This window comes from Xylaria bambusicola, assembly GCF_022495145.1.
Source record: "Xylaria bambusicola strain CBS 139988 unplaced genomic scaffold F5B22scaffold_3, whole genome shotgun sequence".
Classification (NCBI taxonomy): domain Eukaryota; kingdom Fungi; phylum Ascomycota; class Sordariomycetes; order Xylariales; family Xylariaceae; genus Xylaria; species Xylaria bambusicola.
In genome coordinates this window covers 528,105-549,724 of record NW_025953556.1, presented here as the reverse complement: position 1 = coordinate 549,724, position 21,620 = coordinate 528,105, and the positions used below count along the sequence as shown (strand labels likewise).

The 21,620-nt window shown below is 48.2% G+C and overlaps 5 protein-coding genes across 5 annotated transcripts; 3 read left to right on the top strand and 2 right to left on the bottom strand.

Moving 5' to 3' along the window:
* Window positions 1-156: 156 nt before the first annotated feature.
* On the bottom strand, window positions 157-5,070 carry F5B22DRAFT_588078 (uncharacterized protein). The gene is made up of 5 exons (XM_047973648.1): window positions 2,725-5,070; window positions 1,916-2,675; window positions 1,403-1,813; window positions 390-1,347; window positions 157-315 (listed from the first exon to the last, which is right to left on the bottom strand). The coding sequence occupies exons 1-4, from the start codon at window positions 4,508-4,510 to the stop codon at window positions 537-539; spliced, it is 3,768 nt and encodes a 1,255-aa protein (XP_047835224.1). The 5' UTR covers window positions 4,511-5,070; the 3' UTR covers window positions 157-315; window positions 390-536.
* Window positions 5,071-6,778: 1,708 nt separating this feature from the next.
* Window positions 6,779-8,744, bottom strand: F5B22DRAFT_588072 (uncharacterized protein). Its single transcript, XM_047973647.1, has 3 exons — window positions 8,334-8,744; window positions 7,827-8,280; window positions 6,779-7,769 (listed from the first exon to the last, which is right to left on the bottom strand). The coding sequence occupies exons 1-3, from the start codon at window positions 8,343-8,345 to the stop codon at window positions 7,435-7,437; spliced, it is 801 nt and encodes a 266-aa protein (XP_047835223.1). The 5' UTR covers window positions 8,346-8,744; the 3' UTR covers window positions 6,779-7,434.
* Window positions 8,745-10,344: 1,600 nt separating this feature from the next.
* On the top strand, window positions 10,345-12,103 carry F5B22DRAFT_256939 (uncharacterized protein). The gene is made up of 3 exons (XM_047970055.1): window positions 10,345-10,782; window positions 10,831-11,601; window positions 11,681-12,103. Exons 1-3 carry the CDS (start codon window positions 10,623-10,625, stop codon window positions 11,884-11,886), a joined length of 1,137 nt encoding a protein of 378 aa, XP_047835222.1. The 5' UTR covers window positions 10,345-10,622; the 3' UTR covers window positions 11,887-12,103.
* Window positions 12,104-15,433: 3,330 nt separating this feature from the next.
* F5B22DRAFT_642016 (methylenetetrahydrofolate reductase-domain-containing protein) lies at window positions 15,434-17,348 on the top strand (the record flags this gene model as incomplete). The annotated part of the gene is made up of 2 exons (XM_047978063.1): window positions 15,434-17,132; window positions 17,194-17,348. 2 exons carry the CDS (start codon window positions 15,434-15,436, stop codon window positions 17,346-17,348), a joined length of 1,854 nt encoding a protein of 617 aa, XP_047835221.1.
* A 554-nt stretch (window positions 17,349-17,902) lies between these two features.
* Window positions 17,903-20,002, top strand: F5B22DRAFT_256719 (molybdopterin binding domain-containing protein). The gene is made up of 7 exons (XM_047970053.1): window positions 17,903-18,692; window positions 18,749-18,757; window positions 18,815-18,859; window positions 18,949-19,043; window positions 19,112-19,129; window positions 19,205-19,497; window positions 19,559-20,002. The coding sequence occupies exons 1-7, from the start codon at window positions 18,456-18,458 to the stop codon at window positions 19,882-19,884; spliced, it is 1,023 nt and encodes a 340-aa protein (XP_047835220.1). The 5' UTR covers window positions 17,903-18,455; the 3' UTR covers window positions 19,885-20,002.
* The last annotated feature ends 1,618 nt before the right edge of the window (window positions 20,003-21,620 follow it).

The window sequence follows — 21,620 nt, the reverse complement described above, 5'->3', positions numbered from 1 at the left end:
CCCTATCACTTTAACTTCTACGAACGCTCCAATACTTTGCTGGCCGATTTTCAATCACGTGTTTTGTCTCGTCCAGCCCCTACTAGTTGATTTACTTATCTTATACTTAAATCTGCTTTAAAATAGTGCTAAAAGTGATGTAGCGATTGGTACCTATGGTTATATATTTAAGTAGGATACAAGTCTAAGAGATCTGATTGGATATTTACTATCTTGGCAGGTATTGGAGCGTTCGTGGAAGTTAAAGTGATAATAGAAAGGGTACTCGTCACAGTGATTCAATCGCGGTGGCGCTCAGTGCCATTAAGAATGTGTCTGGGTCGGTTTCTTTCGGTTAGTTCTTGCGTCTATCATCGGTTCAACAAATCACGAGAGCATTGTACGCATACTTGAAATTTCCATGAATATTGGTATATATACTAGCACAGCGAGAGAGTGAATCGTGTCGTACCCGAATCCCGATGTAGCCTACCGGCGAGCTTTTCTCCATATACAGCTTACAATCACACCAAGTTAAACGTTAATAGAGTTATTGATCAAATAGGCATGCTAGATCCTCCAGCGGTGGCGCCTTGAGAGGTGGCGACCATATTGAGCTGGGCATTATCGGTAATGCCGTAGCTAACATCCTGAAGTATATCATTGAGTTCCTGCTCTGTGAAGCTCAAGTCGAGGTCCATCTCTGTAGACCAGGGTTCAGTGACCGGGACGGCAAGCGCCGTGGCTGGCGGAGGTATAGATGAAGCTAATCCCGCGGAAAGTGCAGAGGCTGCAGGAATCGGAGCTGGGATACTTAAGGGGAAATCAAGCGGGAGACTACTGTTCATAGGGAGAGGTTGCTGCGCAGGGATGGTCCCTTGCAGAGCCGCTTTGAACTTGCCAAGGAGAGTAGGATCATCACAGGGCGTCTTTTGCATGCTCATAATATCCCGAGCCCGTTCTTGGAGCTGTGCATCGCTTGGGAAAACGCCCGTTTTATGTAGCTCGCGTTTGACGTATTCCGTCAGTCCATTCTCAAGGTCTCGGCTGCAGAAGATTTTGGCAGGTGCTGGATATCGCTGAGTGAAAGTCCGGAGGAAGTGGTTTGCGGTAGCAGCTTCGGATTCAAAAGGCTTCGCGTCATCTCGAAGATATATCTGCGGGTTCCCGTGCAGTGGCTTGATCATAGCCGTGGGGTTGGGAGCAACGTAAGGTGGCTCAAAGCCAGTGCCGCCGTCCTTGATACTCCATGCTACAGACAATATTCCTAGACCTGGACCAGAATTAAAAGGTAGTATCCCTGCATCGATCTTAAATCTTTGCAGCCACTCTGCATTGTCGGCTGCCGTCTGGTTAAGTGGATCATCGCTAGATCGTCGTTAGCAAAGATAAGACAAGGTGTTAAAAGGATATCTGGACTCACTCATCATATACTATCCATCGTGCCTGGTGTTTGAGTTCTTCGTCTGTAGGCACGTGTCGATTGGGGTTGTTGGTAGACATAGTTGCTGCTACAAACCGGTTGAGGTCCTTTGCTAAGCGGCGATAGCAGTTTGCGTCATTCAGAAACCTGGCGCCCGGCTTTATCGAGCTGATACTGGACCCCCCAGGAGACTGACCGTTGGCGGCCTTTAGGAGTTTATCAGGCGCAAGCATTGCGTGTGACAGGTCTACTGGCGTCGATTGACTCGTAGCTGTGGACGGGTGTCTACCATTTGATAGGGAACCACTAGATGCTGGACTTGGACCAGGTAAACTTGCGGGGTGCCTTTCTCTGAAACTCTCTAGCCAGTCCTTGTCATCTGCCGCGGTTTGATTCCATTCATCATCGACCCTATCGAAAGTAAGATATTAATGATCACTGGATAGGGCCAAACCAAAACACTAACAGAGGAGTCGCAAGTAACTGGAGTGAAAAAGATTCGGGGATACATACTCATAAACAATAATTCTTCCTTGGCGTTGCAAATCAGCATCTGTTGGCTCACTGCCCAGTGATCTTTGAAGCCGAAGGTATTCTCCAAGTTCAGCCTCCAAGCGGCTGTAGTTATGGATGGTAGAATCAATTGTCTTAGGATCAGTCGATCGCTTGTAGGCATCGCCGACATCCTCGCTACGTGGAAGGTGTGCTCGTTGTCGAAAGTCTTGTAGCCAGGTTGATGAAGAATTGATCATGCGGATAACCCAATTTGCGAGAGTCTCAGATGGATTACTCGACCTCTCCTCCATTCTTCCTAAGACACGGCATGCTTCATCTTGTAGTTCGTGATCCATGGCAGTTAAGCCCAATAACAACTTCGCTTGGACGTAGTCCTGCAATTCCCTCTCAAATTCACAATTCTCAAAGATGTCGGACTTCCCATTAATACGAAGCGAGGATAGACAACTAGAGCCAGATACTCGCGGGTGGAAGGCCGCTTGGCGTTTGGCTTCCTCGGAAGAGGTCATTAGATCACATAGCCACGAAGGGGACGACATCCCTACACCTTTTAGCATCACCTCGGCGCCATAAATGATGCGGCATGCCTCGTATTGGATCTCTGGATCGCTGGGAGATGTGCCAATCTCTTCTTTCTTGTTATCTATCCACCACTGCAATTCCATTTTCAAAAGCTCGTATGCATTAGTCGGAGTACCAGAAGCTGGCTGACTAGCTTCGAAAGGCATAGGCGATTGCCTCTCGTCGTGAATCAGGTCTGTAACATGTCAGATATATACGTGGAGATAATTGCACGCTTTGCTCACATGGAGGAATAGAGTTCTCGACCATTTCGAGAACGGGTGTATCAAAACCCCAGTCACCCTTCCAGTCAGCCATGGTATTACCTGTCTTAAAGTGTTCGGCCAGATGATCAACCCTAGCGGTCCAGCTGTCGAGAACAACACCACAGAAACCACATCGCGACCGGATGGCAGGTGATGTGACTCGCCACTTATCCATGGTCCAGGGGAGGAATTTAACATCGTGGACAAGTCGTAGGTGTTGTCGTAAATGGTCTTTGCGATAAAATGTCCGTTCTTCCTGGGTCCGTTCTGTACACCCCGAGAAATTATGCGACTCGATATGTTCATTGTCCGGGTCTACCTCGCCACAAAAGACGCAACTTAGTTTATTATCAGAATTGACGACTCGAGGGCCATCAGGAGAGCAAATCCACCGTTCCAAAGATAGGTGCAGCGATTTTTCGTGGCGTTGCCAGTCATGCTTTGTTCTGAAGGTTTCCGTACAAAATGTACACTGGAAAGTCTTGAGGGGCTGGCTCAACTGTTCCTCTAGACGTTTTGGTGGTGCACGTCGGCGTCGGCGTCGGCCGCGGTTGCTTCGGATGAACGATGGGATAGAGGAACCACGGGACTGGTTAGAGAAAGCAGAGGCAAAAGAGCCGCCACTGGAGTGCGAAGTTCCCAAACTACTAGCAGACGACTGGTTACAGAGGGATCTGCTTGATCCATCGTCCGATAAGTTCCATACATTAGGACTGGTGCGACCGGAGCCTGATGTTGCTGAATATGAACCTGAAGCCGATACGGCGCGGGCGATAGCGGTTACTGAGGCAGGTTCGTTTTCAGGAGGTGAGTTAGCCCAACGCTGCAGGGGATTCATGTTTTCGAACAGGCCCGGTGTGCCCCTTCGCTGCGGAACATCAATGGCTTGGGCATATCCTCGGCCGACATGTGGTGATGTTGCCCGGGTGGGCTGGATCTTTCCTCGGCGTCGGGCGTTGGCCAGCCAATTCGTGATTTGGGTTTTGTTCAGTCCGGTGATCTTTTGTAGACTCTCTCTTTCTTCATCTGTGGGATACGGATGATGACTGTGCGTCACAACCCAGTTTTTGAGTATCCTCACAGATTCACGAGAGAATCGAGTACCGATCTTTGGCTGATGCTGGGGACGCGGTGATAGTGGTAACACTTCCGCGACCACCGTTCTCTGCGGCGCTGGGGTTCCTGAGTTGACGATGGCAGCCAGGTCGTCTTCATGGAGGATCGAGGTCTCTGGTCTATCACCCATAGTGGGCCAAGGATTCGCAGGGAAGGTGGCGCTACCCTCTGGAGCACAGCTGCTGGTCGTGGGGCCGAAGCTACACTGTCGCCGAAGTGCAACACAGCTCGTACAGTAACCCTTGTATTTACCTTCCCTGATTCTCTTGCATTGGTAGGTCCATCGAGAGCAATTGGTACAAGGCGCTTCTGGTGTCTCCCAGGAAAACTGGGAAGCCTCGGGTGACGCTTCCTCGGACTCCAGCTCCGGGAGAGTCGAGATGTGAGTGTTCTGTTGCAGCTGGGTCGACTCGTAATGTTGAAGTGCCCAGTAAGACCAATCGTCCCCCTCGACGTCGCCAAAGACGAGACCCATCATGTTAGGATCCTCCGATAGGTCTGGGCCTGGAGCTGAGGCAACACTAGGGATATTGTCCACGCCCTCCGAGTGAGGAGGCAGGTCAAAGCCTGTGCTCGCAGCTGCGGCATCCCAATTAACGAAATCCATCATGTCACAATCTTCGTTAAGATCCTCGGGAATGGTTGTCATTCAAAGGGCTCAGGGATTTACGGATGTTAAGGCAGCCTTATGAAAACTTGTGGCCACCACATTCAGTAAAGGACACGCAGGGCGTTGGTGTGGGCAGGCGAGTCACCAGCTCGGGGTGCAACCGGACGATGCCAAAGACGAATGTATCATCAATGGTAAGTATCAACCCCGGAAATAAGACAGAACAAACTAATAAGTGACGGTCTTGGTTCCCCCCTTAAGATGGCAATAGGCTCATGGGTGTACAGAAACGAACGATGGGCTTCCAACCGGTTCATCCAGCAATAGGCAGCGCAAGACTAGTGGACAGCGGTCAGCGTCGGATGCTGGCTTGGCCGCTACCCGAGGAGGTATCTAACTAGTATCGAGAACTGATTCAAGCTGGACACTACACTACTATAGACACGCAGAATGAGGCAGAATGAGGAGTAGATGGACCTCTGACATACCTAGGCCATCCAGCGGAAGATGGTTCGTCGAAGAGTCATAGTTTCTCATCTCATATTCGGTAATAGAGGCGCATCTCAATGCATAGAAATGCAGGGGTCTGTCCACTTTCATCGTGGGGTATGGACATATGTGGAGTCGTGCGCCCTTGAATTGACACGCAGGGCGTTGACATGAGCGAGATGGGGTGGCTCCCGCTCTTCTGCCCGCTGACGCCAAGTAAGCGGGTTCGTCTTCTAGCTGCCGCTAACAATATCTAAGCCAATATAGCTGGTGAAATGTTAGTGTCTTTTGCAGGTATAACGCAGCCATATTACGTTCTTAGTCGCCGTAGTTCGGAGCGAGCGAGCGATCAAGCAACCCACTCATTCGTACTGGGAGGGTTTTGCTCTTGAGACCGAAAAACACGGGCGGCAACGGCCATCGCCGGCTAGATTCTCGAATGATGGTTGTCCGAGCGGGCGACAATCTCTCCGACAAGTTGCTAACCGCCTCCCACCTCTTGCCCGATAGATTCGCGTGATTGTCCAGTATCGCATATCAAATGTTGCCATTGCGTTGCGAGTAGCGACGTATCTTGAAAAGCTGTGCATAGAAATATAATGAATAAAGCATCGAATGGGTGACTTGCTCGACAACCGGTCCTTGGATTTTTCGCCGGACCACTTGCTAAAACGGCGGCTCTTGAGGCTCTTGGGGACTAATATAGTGTTTCACCTCGCGGAACTTACACCGCACTCTTCAGTACTCTTGAGCTCAATGGAACTCGGCTTTGCGAAAGTGGCTCTTCAGTCACGAACAATCATATCGGCCCCGAGTGGTTGGTGCTCGCGTCTCACCGACCGTGCCTAAGCTCTGTAGATTCGGGGTGTACAAGCTTCATAACCTCGGGCTTGCTCGTGAAACAGCACTACGATTAGATACTCGAATTCGCATTTGCCACCTCTCTACAAGCCTTACAAGTTCTATCCCCTTGGGCACTGTATTTTCGTGATAACTCCGCGACAGCTCAATAGACATCTCTATGAGGAGAATTGGCGTCTCAGAACTCAGTAACTACCTATGTAATTACAATGTCGTTCTCCGTATTAATAGTAAAGAGCGATGGTCCAGTAACCTAGCAAGCCCTACGGGACCGAAGAAACGAGATCGAGAGACTGGCGGGTTGGTCAAACAGATGCGCGACGCGCCACTGCTGCCCCTCGAATACTTTGAATATCATCTATCATCTGATTGAGAACAAAATCAGGCATTAAGATAGAGATAGAGAGTATCTACTTGATGTGGTTTCTCGCTTCTTGGGATCGTCTTCGAGTGAGACATAGTGCTTATTGCGGTTTCGTTCTGACCGTTGAAAGAGGAATCTTTGTATTTATCTTAGGAATTGTAACTTGTAGCACATACAGCTTACCACAGAATATAACTTAAGTAAGTCCAACAAAGCGTATCCGAAGCCGAGTGAATCAAACAAGTGCATCTGCAAATCCCTCTATCATCATCCAGCTTATGATAATTAGCCAGACTATCGGTATCCAACAACGCTTAAAGGCTGATAAAGGTTATAAATTTTATCTAAACAGTCAATGAGCCGAGTAGCTGTTGCGCAGTTATCATTCGATGAATACTTCCATACACAAAGTGGTGTAAGTGTTAAGAAGAGCGAACAATTCAGCAATGGTCGGTTCAATACCTACTAAATGGGGCAGGGCTTGGTGCAGTAACGTAGCAAAGAGTTACAGATATTTACTAAGGCAGATACGCTCCCACCATAACCTGATAACCGAACCGGAAGGGGGTTACCGGGGGTGTGGCACATGTCTAGGGTCAAGAAGATCTGTTCGGTATTTTCGGGTCCTCCGTGTAGTAGCACTCATCGAAAGTCTGAGACGGATCTCCAAAATCCTTCGCCCTGGCTAGCCCTACCAATAAACTACGAGCCAATGAGCAGCTGTTACCAGTGTTTACAAGCCCAATCTCGGGACCGCGAGATTCAACTACAGCTGCAACATAAATCCTACGGGTTACATGTCGCCTTGGGTTCTTCCTCAGGCGCGTGCCTAGTGCTGTGCCTTCGCCAGCGGCCAGAGACGAAACAATGAGTCTTTGAGAAAGTCCCCCCTCCCTTCTAGAAACGAGTTACCTGACCGAGACAGATACCCGTTAGTGCAGTTCCTATCGTAACAATACTAATTTTTGATTGAAATTAATATGATAGTAGTGCTATCCTTATGTTCTTCCGCTGACGCCATATGTTTCTAGAAACCACTCGCTCGCTAGTACGAATAAGGACAGGGAGTATATTGTTTAGGGGCCGAACGAAACGCACCTTGGCGCTCGTTTTCCCACTCCATTAACGCCAAACCATCATTGAATCATATTACTCTAAGGAGAACCCCACACTGTCTCTCTTAATATACACGCGACGCGATTTGATAAACATCTTGCAACGTATAGCGACGTTGCTAGCTTCTGCCAAACTAAGAGCTTGATATGATAGCGGCATGAACTGCTGGCCCTTCCGCACTAGGGTGCGTGAGGCCGGTTGATTTCTGCGGTCCCGGCTTGAGGTAGCAATTTCCGGGCGCGTTGACACTGAGCGCAGTGGTTCGATTCGTCCAGTCTGGGATGAAACTGACGCCAGAGCATGTGAAATTTGACGAGCTCGAGACATCGGGGAAATTTCCGCTAGTATATGCCGAGTACGACGCGCACGCATCGATGCAGTCGTCAAATGTGCCAACGAAAAAACTCTGGAGAGGGGGGTTTGGCGCATCGCTGTTACAGAAAATTTTAAAAGTCGATCTGTCGTAGACTTCGTCTCGCGTCAGCCGAAGTTAGTCACCACGTTCAAATTCATTCCTAAACTCACAGTCGGAGGTGTATTGAGTTCCTGTAACAGAATCTGGATTCTTGGAACATCCGTGGTCGATGATAGGTTGCGAGGCCAACTTAGACTCTGCGTTGTTGGCTCTATTTGTTTCGACGCCAGTCCCAGCTGCTAAACCTATGACAGTTATAGATAAAGCTGTAACAAGCACCGACAGGACGAGTACGATGAATGAACAACGACATATCCTCCTTGACGTTTGTCTTTGGTGTTGTTCTGTTGATGGGAGGTCATAGTTCTGAATTGAATTTGGGCTAGGATAGAAGCTCTTTGGTGATTCTATCAAAGTGGTCATGTGCTTGGATTGGCTGAATGGATTGAGAGGTATCGACCCGAGACTCTCTCCGTGAGCGTGATATGGAGCAGCAAGGGCAGGTGCCGGAAAATAGACTTCAGGCAAGTTGGTATGCGTAGCCACCTCAGGGGCGTCGTTCCACTTTGGACGCATGAGTAACAAACTGAACACTCATAGTATCGAAAGGCACTCACTTTCTGGGCCATTGGTTGGCTTGACGGGATATGATTCCTCTTGACAACCGCCTTGAGCGAAAACGTTCGAGTCAAGCTATGAGATTTTTGGCAACAGCCAGATTCTCTAACCTTGACTCTATCAAGTATCGTAACGTTTAAAGGAATTAAATGATCCAAGTCGAGAAAATTGAAAGCAGACCGGCCAAAGTCAAATAAGGCTCCCCAGTAGGGGCAATTAACAAGTATAAGTACCAACGCATGGTAGAATCTAGGACCTTGAACCCATGTACGCTACATATTACCTACTACATAGTATGCAAGTAGGATTCTAAGGAAGCACAGCTTTGGGGTAGTTCCTGCATATGGCATGTTTGAGCCTCGACAGGCATACGCGCAAAGCAGGGATACATCTTGCTGGCACCAGCAGGTAATAAAGTTGCCCCATCACCATTGTAACTGCAAGGATGCCAATTTCTGTTTCACTTAGGTCGCTATGTAGAGAGAATGGCGGCCTTTCAGATGCCAAGACCATCATCTATTATTATTTTACTACGATGCGGGATGCAGGGCAGTTTGTTGCGACCATAAGGACCAAGACCCAGCCCAAAGCTGTCACATGCTTTGGTGGTTTGGGGCCATATCCATTATGCTTCCAAACAAGTTAAGCGGTAACACATAGTAAAACCAAGAAACCTTTGAGAGGGACCATACAAGATGCCCAGGTCAGTTGGCCTCGGATTACGTGCAGCATTATGGTGCATTCCTAAGTCAAAAGAGTCTACACAGCCAGCCATTTGAGGCAGAGGTGTGTACATGGATGTGACGACAGGTGACCCTTAGATCCTAATTCGTTTTGTGATGTGCTCACTCCAAATTCAGGAGCCTACTCGTGCATTGCTTGGCACCAGCTAAAAGGCCTAATTCATATTGACGTAGAATGTGTCACCATAGCTAGAACATCTACCCCTACATTACCTCCTGTGGTGGGCTCGGTGGGATGCTTCCAAGGATTTGATTTACGGTAGGTAGGTAACAGATGTAGCATAAAGTTACCAGGGGACAACCGGCACATCTAGCGGCCTAACGCAACTAAGCTGGGGTTGTGATGACGATACCCAGCTGCGAAGCTCGTTGAAAACAACATTATTACTTGTCAATGAGATTTTACATGTCGTTCAGGAGTATAGCAAGTCTTTCGAATGTCATTCAAGCTTTGGAAGCCTCTGCTTATGGTTATGTATTTGCTAGAATTGCAGCACATTCTAAAGCATAACTATCTGAAATAAGGGTCTGTAGGTAGACCCTCACGCCATCTATAAGCACCACCCAACCCGCTCATATACCCGTTGGGACTCCACTTCCGTCGCCAACTTTCTGACTTCCAGTAGAAGCGTTGGGGTCTTTGACTTGAAAATGACCAGTTGACTTGATAAAATCCGGCGGTACTTCCAAAATAGGTACAATCCCTACCAAAATAGAAGTAGTTCCTGTTTTATACACATACACGCTACATTCATACTTCTTATCTAAATGCTAAAAATATCATTACACCTATTAAAATTGTAAAGTTAGCCAATTCTTTAAGTTTGTATTTCTTAATATAAATAACTATACGTATATTTTACTAGTAATTCTGCTGCACTATAAATTAAAGGTATAGAAGTTGAAGATTGAAGGTGTTAAAGGCGTTGAAGGTGTAGAAGTAAGTAGGTGAATGGGCTAGAAGGTAATTGCGTAATTGAATTATTTGGCTGTATTCAACTTTTCAATCGTTATGTGGGGTGGAATTGGTTAAAGCAGCGCTACTTATCATTTAGTGGGGATTGCACCTGAATGGAAGTACCTATGTTTTATCAAGTCAACTGGTCATTTTCAAGTCAAAGACCCCAACGCTTCTACTGGAAGTCAGAAAGTTGGCGACGGAAGTGGAGTCCCAACGGGTACTAGGTAAGGTCATCCGGTAAATATATGTAAAGCCTTTGGTAAAATAATGTGCCAGCTAGCACATAGGTGGCTGATTGTCGACGAGCTTCGACTGTGTGATTCTCCACTTGGCTGTGGCTCAGTCGTTATGCTAAGGCGTTATGCCATCCTAACTGTGGCATTTCTATCATCCAAATATCCACATAAATACAATATAATTCCTTCTTATTGAAAGTATTAGTCTATACCGTCTAATGCCATTCTAAATCTAGGTTGGGAATAACGGTTAACAATTACGGCAAAACAGCGTTCACTCAACCTTGCAGCAGGCTACGCTGGCCATCTCAGTCTCGGAACTCAAGCCAGCTTGTAAGGGTCCACACTATGACCATCACCAGTAACTCTACCCCGGACACAGGGTACCGAAAACCAAAGACCAGACAGCGAATTCATAAGGAACCACCTGAACTCGCCGTTCCTAATATCAATGATGATGCTGCTGAGCGGAAACGTGTTCTGAACGTCCTCGCACAACGCCGATATCGTGAGCATCGTGACACTGCCTAACGAGGAAACTTTCTAACCTTAATAGGCGAGCGGAAACGGCAAGACAAAAGTGGTACTACAACTGCGAATCTCACATCTCAGTCCAATCCCCAAGACAACGCATCTAGTTCTGTCGCAAGAAAAGATGCTTCGATATCTGAGAGTCATGTTTCAGAGCAGGACATATCAATATCAGCTTACCTAGACCTGCTGCCCATCCCTGGATCTGTATGCTCATCCAATGAATACACCTCCAATGTAGCCTCACCAACAACATGGTCAGCCGCGCCATTTGGACCGTCTGTGCCCAGCACTCTCCCGGGGATAGAGCAGTCCTATTTAAACATGACAGGCCCCAGTATATCGAGTCTTGAAGGGGAGGCATCATTGAATGCGACAGAGGCTACTTCATTCAACTTTCCCGATACAATTAACCCGAGCGCTCTCATAGACTCCTCGTCTAATAGTCCTTCGGCGTCTGACAACACTGATATTACAGACGTTTCTTTCCCCGATTCGTACTATCTCCCAGTAAATGAATTGACCTTGTTAAGAGGTCTCATGCGCATCGCCATACGATTACGCTGCAATACAACAAATATATGGGATCTCGGAGCTAATTCGCCCTTCAACGATGGGACACACACGCCCCTGACAACTCAAGAATTGCCTCTTACATGGAGGCCAACACGATCTCAGTCATCCATACCGCACCATCCTGTCATAGACTTACTGCCATGGCCTAGCGTTCGAGACCGCATACTCTTATTCATGGGCTTACCTGACGAGGCTCGTCCACCTGCCCTGGCTGGTCCCCGTAAGTACTTTGATAGATCGCTCTTCTTCGAATTTGCACATTCTGGCAAGCGGATGGCAGCTAACCCCGAATGTTGCAGTGGCTCATGCTAAATTAGCATACGATCTCGAGGATTCTGCCGAAGGCATTCGTATCTGGGGAGATGACCCCTGTGAGCCGAGCTCATGGGAAGTTGGACAGGTGCTCTTTGAACGGTGGTGGTTCATCTTTGATAGACAGATCATTGACCAGAGTAATTACTGGCGGAGGTTAAGGGGCGCTGCAACTTTATGCGTTAAAGGCTGATCATTGTTTTCAAGACAAGTTTACGACTGCCAGACCAATAGCAGGTTGCTATCAATGCGTGCTTGGGTGATACCGGCTCTCTGCGGAAATGCCTTTTTCTCCTATGTGCATTTAATGCTAATATGCATGGACCGTGGGCATGATACGAACCTTTCCTGGCAGTTTATCCGCTCTCACGGTTTCCATTACTAGGCCGTCATACTCATCAAGTTTTCAGTTCCTAAAAACAGAGACCAGAAAAGCAGTTAGAGAAGTGATTCCATTCTCTTCACGGGACTCGATCTAACGCCTCAGCCCTGCCGGATGTATTTTCGCCTTGGTGTACATGCTGCCAGGTCATTCAATGTTCTCTCCTGCACAGACACAAGAAATGATAGTCAACTTATCATCAGAATATCTTATATGCACTCAATGAATCCCGCTACACCGTAGCGATGCAGGCATTAACGCCATACAGTCGTATGCATTGCAACATTGTCTGGTATCTTCCAAGACTTTGGTTACGCCGCCATCTAGGTGGCAGAAGCGCCGCTTCAATCATATCGACTGTTATAAGATGCCGACACTCAACAAGTTCTCTAACCCTGACGTGTCGGCCTGTGATTGCCTACACATGTACGCAGACTGTCTCATCGTCGGACATTTGGAAGGGATTTTCTGCCTACCGTTTGTTTGTTGTGCCAGGGTGGACAAAAATCACCAGCGGAACGAGAAATTGGCACGAGAGTGTCACGAAGCCGCGTTCGGAGCGATCATTGCAATCGCCTGATTTGAAAATGCTTCTTGATGCTTCAAAGCCTAGGAGCCGGTGGCCTTCTCAATGACATTATGTTGCGGGCAATGGCTCCGCCGAGAAAGAAGAAACAGGCCGAAACTGATCATGTGGAATATGGGATTGTCAAAGATAAACTGGCAGATGGAATTTTGAGAGTTGTCACAAAAATAATTTGCTGAGAGCTGGCATTGATTAATTGTCTGGCGTTTGATTGTCTTACAGCGACAGATAGCCTTGATAGTCTTATGATAACACCCAGTCCCAACGGGTACTCAATATGCAATCTGGATGGGGTTATGAAGTAGAATATATGATAATATACACACGTAAATTTACGCAGAGAATATCACATCATGTAGTATCTTGAGTGGTATGTAGTAAGTCCGATCATCTCCTCTAGTTAATACAAAGAACATGGCATGTTCTGAGGTCGATGCTCCTGATGGGCCGAGGAAGTGTTTCTCCATAACGTAGACCCACCTACGGAAAACAATAGTGCGGTGAATACGGCCGTGCCGGTGAACTGACAGACGTGCATAGTATGGCTCCGGTCCCTCATATGTCTCTTTGCTTCTGTCTGCTATCGACTTTCAGCTACATGTGCCTACAACAGGAGGGTTGGTACGACGGAAGACGCTCCGATGATGGGATTGGACCATATTAGGTATATGCAGAGTTCCTCAGGCCGAGACTCGCGTTGATGCTCTGCATGTTTAAGTCGTTCCATTTACGTTGGGATATCCTGATGAGTGATCTGGCGTAGATTCAGGTTAAAAAGTTCATGGACCAGTAAGCAATAAGGACCTGAAGAGAGCACAGAAGCGAAGGATCTGGCTGGATCTGACTACCTAGACTAGGTACTTTCAAGAAATCCGAAAGATGGTATGCTCGCAGGTATTGCACAGCATCCCTGCAGGAGAACAACACCACGAACTGCTGACATGATGATCAACATATCCATCCGGCCCGCTTTGAAGTGCTGTGATTACTGCAGTAAAGAGGCCAGAAAGAGGCCAATCGGCGCCAGCCGGCCAGACCAACCCTTGTGCCTGCCGAGATGTCATTTGCCTACTTACAGCATGTCACCAGAGAGAAGTTCCAACGTCGACCCTGCTTCAAACACAGAACGCCTACAAACCCACCGAAGATAAGTTCCTAGGTAGCTACCTATTGTACATAGAGAAGTATCAAGCTTGTATGATTTGCGTAGACGGGCTTGTGTGAGTGAGTTCAATGTTTGGTTTTCTGGCAGGTTAGACTTCTACATACCTAGGTACTCATTGTTAGGTAAGTAAGGGTATCTCCACCTCCCCATTACTATGTAGTACTAGTGCGAATATGTCCTAGTGATGGTAGTAATACGTACCTACCTATGTACATACTATGGTACTTAATAGTAGTAAGGATGGAGGGGCAATGAGGGGTACTTAAGTAAGGGTAGGTAGTAGCCACATACTAGGTAGGGAGGTACCTACCTCACCTACCTCCAAGGGCTTGATATCGAAAACTCATTTGATAGGAGATGGCTACTGGGGACTGCGACCCAGGAACCAGGAATTGGATGGCAGAAGGAAAGAAGTCCACGGGTAGCTCTAAAGTACGGGAGAATGCCGATTACCTAGTGAATATACTTACGTGGTATGATCGGGCAGCGGAAAGCTGATTAGATACCTGACCCAGCAGATTGTCCATTTCCTCCCCAGCTATGACAACAGGTACCTAACCGTACTTGGAAGTGCCCTATACTTAATCATACCAACAGTAGAGGCAATCGGCACATCCTCTGTACCTACTACAGTAAGTCATGCAGCACGCTACCTAGCACTAGGTACCTAACTTAGGTAAGATAGAAAGAAAAAATTGAGCTTGCCTTCATAGACTGCTTGCAGGTAGACATTGCAGGGCCCTACTACTACCTAGGTAATGCGCGATCGGTGAGTGACAGCCCGAGACAGCCCTGGAGGACAAAGCATCGGCACCCCTACGCTTGCCCCTACTCAACTGGCTGGAGAACTTGGCCCACCTGGGTTAGGCGGGCAGAGGCCGGCTTCCTCTGGCCAATGGCTGGGGCTCCATGGTCGGAGTGGTGGATGCTTACCCGTCGTTCCTTTCTTCGCGGTCTACCTAATTACTACTACCACCTGGGCAGATACTACCTAGGTACCTAGTACTGAGCACTACTGCTGACCACTACCGGTACCTCAGTAGCTGTGTAGGTACTGTGACGAGGGCCGGTCGCCAGCAGATCGTGTCTGACTGCAGCTACAAGTCTCTCTGGCTTCATTTTCTCCTCTTTTGTCTCTTTTCCTCTTTCTTCTCACTTCTTCACTCCTCTGTATTCTTGTCCCCTACCTCTCCTCCAATCAGTGCAAGGCCTATCAGTAACTTGTAGTTCGGGGGGTCACAGTAGAGGCAGTTCGTCCACCCGCATTCCACCAGGGTATCTGGTAGCCTTCTTTTCTGATTTTCTTTCATCCACGCAGCTGTCCAGGTGAGGCCCTCTCTTTTGTCTCATTTCCTCCAGCATTGGGTGAAATGGTTGCAAACCTGCTCTTGACGTGACCATGAGAATACTGTGATCTACGAATGTCGTGTGACTTCGACTTGCATATTGTATCCGACCTTGCCTACAGCGAACACTTTGTGCAAACTATATATTCCAAGGGATGCCGCGCTGACATTTACGAAAGGTGGTTTCCTCCTCCAATATCCTGGCTTTTGTGTGAATCACACCAACATTAATATCGAATATATACTCTACCTGCCGCCAACATGCATATCAACGACATGATTGCAGATGCCGAGAGGACCGGCGAGCCGTCCTTCTCCTTTGAATACTTCCCGCCCAAGACTGCACAGGGTGTCCAGAACCTTTACGATCGAATGGAGCGCATGTACGACTTTGGGCCCAAATTTATCGACATAACATGGGGCGCTGGGGGGCGAATTGCCGAGCTCACCTGCGATATGGTGTTACAGGCTCAAACATTTTTCGGCCTTGAGACCTGCATGCACCTAACATGTACCGACATGGGCGAGGAAAAAGTCAATGACGCCCTGCAGAAAGCGTACAAGGCAGGATGTACCAACATTCTCGCCCTCCGTGGGGACCCCCCAAGAGAAAAGGAAAAGTGGGAGGCTGCCGATGGTGGCTTTCAATACGCGAGAGATCTCGTGGCTCATATTCGCAAGAAGTATGGGAATCATTTCTCTATTGGCGTTGCTGGGTATCCAGAGGGCTGCGATGATAACAAGGATGAGGAGTCGTTACTGGACCACTTGAAGGAGAAGGTTGACATGGGCGGTACCTTCATTGTTACGCAGATGTTCTATGATGCCGATAACTTCGTCCGATGGGTAGGGAAAGTGCGCGAAAGGGGAATTACCGTTCCTATTGTCCCCGGAATCATGCCCATCGCCACCTACGCCAGTTTTCTTCGACGCGCAAATCACATGAACTGCAAAGTTCCCGAAAAATGGATGGCCGCCTTAGAGCCCATTAAGAATGATGACTCGGCCGTTAGAGAACTCGGCAAGGTCCTTGTGGCTGAGCTATGCCGCAAGATTATGTCTGCCGGTATTGTCCACCTTCACTTCTATACCATGAACCTGGCCCAAGCCACTCGCATGGTCTTGGAGGAATTGGATTGGCTCCCGTCCTCACAGCGCCCTCGGCAGCAACCTTTGCCCTGGAAGCAATCGCTCGGTTTTGGCCGACGCGATGAAGACGTTCGCCCAATATTCTGGAGGAACCGTAACAAATCCTACATTTCCAGAACCCAGGAATGGGACGAATTTCCCAATGGCAGATGGGGTGATTCTCGTTCTCCCGCCTTCGGTGAACTTGATGCATATGGAATCGGTCTGACAGGATCGAACGAGTCCAATCGCGCGAAATGGGGCGAGCCCAGATCCATTGGTGAAATTGGTAGTCTTTTTGCCCGATATCTACAGAAGGAGCTGGATTCCTTGCCATGGAGCGAAGCGCCTCTCTCAGGCGAAGCCGTGTCGATCAAAGATGACCTTATCAATCTGAACAAACGTGGGTTCATTACAATCAATTCACAACCTGCTGTAGATGGTGTTAAATCAACACATCCTATTCACGGATGGGGGCCGCCAAATGGATTTGTGTACCAAAAGGGCTACCTAGAACTCTTTGTACACCCTGAACTGTATGATGAGGTAATTCGCCGGATTGAGAGCCGCGAGACACTCTCGTACTATGCGGTGAACCAGGCAGGAAATTTCACGACAAATGCGCCTTCCGAGGGACCAATCGCTGTTACATGGGGAGTTTTCCCTGGCAAGGAGATTGTTCAGCCTACAATTGTAGAGAGTGTGAGCTTCCTCGCTTGGAAAGATGAGGCCTACCGACTTGGAAATGATTGGGCACGTTGCCATGAGGCGAATAGTCCCAGCCGGGCACTCATCCAGGGAATGATGGATCAATGGTATTTGATTAATATTGGTACGTGGCAATCTGTGGCATGCGTGTGTGTACTGATCACAACTTTCTAACTGCCTTATAGTCAACAACGACTTTCATGATTCGAAATCTGTATTCGAGCTGTTTGAGGGGCTAGAAATTAAGGACCTTCACACTCCAGTGTCCTCTTCGGCTCCTCACACTAATGGCACCAATGGCATTCATAAGGAGACAAACGGCGTTACGGCATCAAATTAGCTTTTTATGACGACTGAATGATTTGGCGCATTTTTGGTTTAAGGCATTTTCAACAAGCATCTGGCCTGGTAGTATTGGCCACAAAGGGTTCAACTGATTCAACAAGCATGCACTAGAGGCGTTCAGGATATTTTCAACAAAAGGTTTCGGGACAGTGGCTCGTCAACCACCGGAGAAAAAAGCCATCGAGGCTTAAGCGGGACAGGTTAAACAAGGCTGCATCTATATCTCAACGATACCCCGGGGCTTGGAATTTCAGGAGTAAGTTTACACAAAGTGGGCAAAATGTGACGAAGGGACAGACCTCAACCGTCTGTTTCATCAAGGAGTCGGAGTAGCTATGGCTCGATTGATAGACAACAACTGTCTGTCTTTACTAATAGGCCTGGAGTCTATGGTTGGATATTGCAATCGTAGCAAGCACTGCGCAATTGGGCAAATACAATGATACTTTTTTTTTTTTTTGGGCAGCAATTGTCTGCTACACAGATTGTCAAACGACCCTATTCGTACGTTCAAATTGGTTACTTTTACTTGTGATTTAGATCCGGCTCCCCTGATCGAGGCCGATTGAGAAGCCCTCCGGTCCACAAACAGGTCTTCCGTACATACAGTCGAGGAAGGTAGGATATCATTGTATGTCCAGCCTCTTATGCTGTGCGCCCCAAGAACTCGACACAGCCTGCCTCGGAGATACACATTAGTCTTTGTAAATTGAGATCAAGTACACATCTACTACATACCTAGGTACCTAGTCTACTACCCAGGTACCTAGGTGGTGACCGTCCCAGGTGCGTTAGGTACATACCTACTTAGGTACTGTGTAGATAGTTCTTTGTAGGTAAGTAAGGATATCGGGAGGAAACTGCGTTGCAAAGTGGATATCCATCCGCACTTGCCCCGGGTAACAGGCCACCGAGATGTTCCGTGCCGCCTGTGCTGTCTCTCTGCTTCTTAGCCTGCAAGGTCCCGTGTCTGGGGTGGGGGAGTGCCCTGTTTACCTACCTAGACAACCTATGTCAATCCATTCCCGGGTTTCGGTACCATCTCAGCAGTTTAAAGTCCATCCCGCATGCCTTTGAAGTACTTCATATTACACATAGTTTAATGGCACACTATTCGTCCCGCATGAATTCGCGACTCTCACAGCTCGCACGCCACTTTCCAAGATCTCAAGCTAATATCGGCTATACGCCCGTCATTACGACCCCGCGACCTAGCATTAAATCTACTGCGTCGAGAATCATCATGGCTTCGACTCCAAATCCGGCGATTGGAGGAAATCCTCGAACCATCCACACTGCCGCTTGTCTCATTATCGGCGATGAAGTCCTAGGCGGCAAGGTCGGCTCTGTCCTCATTGATGTGGCCACTGAATGATATGCTAACTCTGCTCATAGACTGTTGATGTAAGACAGCTCCCTTGCCGCATTTGAGCTTGGCTTGCATTAATCTTGAAGTGATAGACAAATTCAGCTTTCATGGCAAAATGGTGTTTCTCTCTCGGCGTGGTAAGGTACCATATATATCATATTTCTGAAATGTGCACCAGCTTCACGCGGAAAGCGAGGCCTTGTCTAACCCCTTGTGTGTATTGTAGAACTTGAAGAGAATCGAGACTATTGAGGACGACGAAAGCGAAATCATCGAGGCTGTACAGAGGATGAGTAATCGCTACGACTTTGTGGTAACTAGGTGAGACCTCAGGCGGAGTCCTAGGCGTTTTCGTGGACGAAAGTCGAAGCTGATGTACACATCTTCAGTGGAGGGATAGGACCAACGTGAGTAGCACCCAAACACTCCCTTGCCCTATTCCGTATCATAGTTCTTATTTGCAAAGACTCACGGTAATCCAGGCATGACGATATTACTTATCAGTCTATAGCCAAGGCATTTGGGCTACCACTCGAGCTTCACGCCGAGGCGTACAAGCGCATGAAGAAGCTCACCAAGCCCAACAAGTTCCAGCCAGGCTTTAGCTGGGATGTCGATTCACCGGCCAAGACTGCGCGACTACGGATGGTTGAATTACCATTTGACAAAAACCGTGATCTAGCCAGCCAGGCGCTGTTTCCTTGTGACGAGCTTTGGGTGCCCGTCTCTGTTGTTAATGGCAATGTCCATATACTTCCAGGCGTCCCAAGACTATGTAAGTCCTTGCCTCATAGCTAAGGTTGCCGAAGTACTGCTGCTTAATGAAGGATTCACAGTCGAGAGTTTGCTAAATGGCCTGATCCCCTTGATCGATGACCGACTCGAGAACCCCGAGGGCGGAGGCATATGGCGAGTTATTGTCTCGACACCGCTGCCCGAAAGCGCCGTCGCAGGGTATCTAACCGAGCTGGCTGCGAAAGTAGCCGCGAAAGGGGTCAAGGTTGGAAGTTACCCACGCTGGGGAAAGAAGAACAACACGGTCACCCTCGTCGGCCGCGATCGTGACTATCTAGAGAGCCTGGTGCCAGAGGTACTGGCCAACGTAGAGGGCAAACGGATTATCATGGAAGGGGAGGCGGATGATGAACCTGAGCAGCAGTAGTTATTCTATTATAAAGACTAGCATATCGGTGAGATGATCTCACAGACATTGTTCTTGTGCGCCGGGGCTGAGCGGAATAGCTTATCGCCTTGTATGTGCCCTAAACCTCGCAGCTCGCCAATATGAGAAAGGATTAGAAAATCACCATGCTTCCCTCTGCACCGACCCGCTTACGAAGTAGGGAGGGATCTCGTGTTGTAGAATGCAGCTGTAACCTCGCCCAAAATAGGTAGTGGTCAGAGTAGCATTTGAGTAGTTGCCTCTGTTTCACGATTTGGTGACACCGGACAAATCGGTTGGTCGTTCGGCCATCCCTGAGATCCTCGGGGCTCGAACCCTGGCTCCTGCCCCCGGGGCGGGGGGCGCTGAACACGTGCTGTCGATTTAGCGATTTGGGCCGAATCGATATTTATCTCGCGACGCGCCGGCCGTAGATGTTCACCCAATCCATCATAAATAGTAGTAGCAGTAGCAGTAGCAGCAGCAGCAGTATCGTCATCATCATGTAGGTCGGCATCATCATGATCTCTTCTGCACAACTTCATTTGCATACAGCAGGCGTACCAGCTACATACCTACGGTAGTAAGTAAGTACGGTGACTAGACCAAAAGTATTTAAATCTTAAGCACCTACCATTCCCATCCAGCTAATCCACTCTCCGATCCCACCACCGCTGATGGTACTACATCGCAGGCGAGAATCCCTGTTCCGTTCGCATTCCTCCAAACCGAGAGGTGATGCTGCAGCCTGCCTGTGTGCACCGCACCCATCGTCATCATCACCAGGGAGGGCAGTTCTTACTTACATACTGGGTGTTATTATTTATAACTCCTTACAGATTTCTCCTAGTGCATGTAATATATATAGTATATGTATGTACGTGCGGGTGGATGTGTACTTATGCGTATGGGTGGCATTGTGCGCGCATGTAGTGCTGCCATCCCTACAGTCGCCCCCCCTTTTCTATCTCTTGGTTTTCTGCAATCAATCTGGGGCCGTGCATTTTTTTCTAGAATTTCTATGAGGAAAGAATAGGGGGTGAATACCGACGCTAACTACATAGTACAGTAGGGGAGGGGAGAAGAAAGACAAGGCCGAGGAATTCCAAGTCCCGAGAATTGTTCGAGAACCACGCTTAAATGTACTCCGTAATGTAGTATCTCTCTGCTGGACGGTTGAATGGCAGGTCCACTTGCCCCGGTCTACACTAACACTACCTACCTAGGTACCTCAAGTACGCATACACGTCCACTACCAGCCTATCAACATCGTGTACATACCTAGATACTACGTATATATGTAGGCATCGTACTACTTGTGATGAAGAGATGTACTGTAAGCGCAGACATACACTATACGCGAACTCCAGATACGAATACATCCATACTAGGTAATGAGGAGAGATGACCATGACCACAGCTCATTCAGGGGGTTTCTTCCTCGCCTAAAGTAGTCGATAGCGTTAGTGTTGTTTGCTTGGACTAAGTAAGTATGGAGCTTGGATACTCACGCTAAATTAATACATGTAGAAACCATGCTGTCGATTTTCGGCGCGTTCATCGATTGCTCTTGCGACTTTACAGTACTATGGAGTACTATAGTTCTAGTGTAATTGTAATTCGGGAATTGGACGATCCAAGTGGGTTGTCGCGCTAGACTAATCAGGTAGCTTCTTTGGGTTGAGGAAATGAGGCTCATTTCAGTTCTGTTCGTCTGTGGTGCCCATCGTCATTCA

Excerpts from the sequence above, each read along its gene's own strand:
- F5B22DRAFT_588078 (XM_047973648.1), bottom strand. The coding sequence starts at position 4,510 with ATGACAACCATTCCCGAGGATCTTAACGAAGATTGTGACATGATGGAT. Across the intron at positions 1,814-1,915 it reads GGAAGAATTATTGTTTATGA|GGTCGATGATGAATGGAATC; the intron begins GTATGTATCCCC and ends TACTTTCGATAG. Across the intron at positions 1,348-1,402 it reads CGATGGATAGTATATGATGA|CGATGATCCACTTAACCAGA; the intron begins GTGAGTCCAGAT and ends ACGACGATCTAG.
- F5B22DRAFT_588072 (XM_047973647.1), bottom strand. Across the intron at positions 7,770-7,826 it reads AACTCAATACACCTCCGACT|TCTACGACAGATCGACTTTT; the intron begins GTGAGTTTAGGA and ends CGCGAGACGAAG.
- F5B22DRAFT_256939 (XM_047970055.1), top strand. The coding sequence starts at position 10,623 with ATGACCATCACCAGTAACTCTACCCCGGACACAGGGTACCGAAAACCA. Across the intron at positions 10,783-10,830 it reads CCTCGCACAACGCCGATATC|GCGAGCGGAAACGGCAAGAC; the intron begins GTGAGCATCGTG and ends TAACCTTAATAG. Across the intron at positions 11,602-11,680 it reads ACCTGCCCTGGCTGGTCCCC|TGGCTCATGCTAAATTAGCA; the intron begins GTAAGTACTTTG and ends CGAATGTTGCAG.
- F5B22DRAFT_256719 (XM_047970053.1), top strand. The coding sequence starts at position 18,456 with ATGGCACACTATTCGTCCCGCATGAATTCGCGACTCTCACAGCTCGCA. Across the intron at positions 18,860-18,948 it reads GGTGTTTCTCTCTCGGCGTG|AACTTGAAGAGAATCGAGAC; the intron begins GTAAGGTACCAT and ends TGTGTATTGTAG. Across the intron at positions 19,498-19,558 it reads TCCAGGCGTCCCAAGACTAT|TCGAGAGTTTGCTAAATGGC; the intron begins GTAAGTCCTTGC and ends AAGGATTCACAG.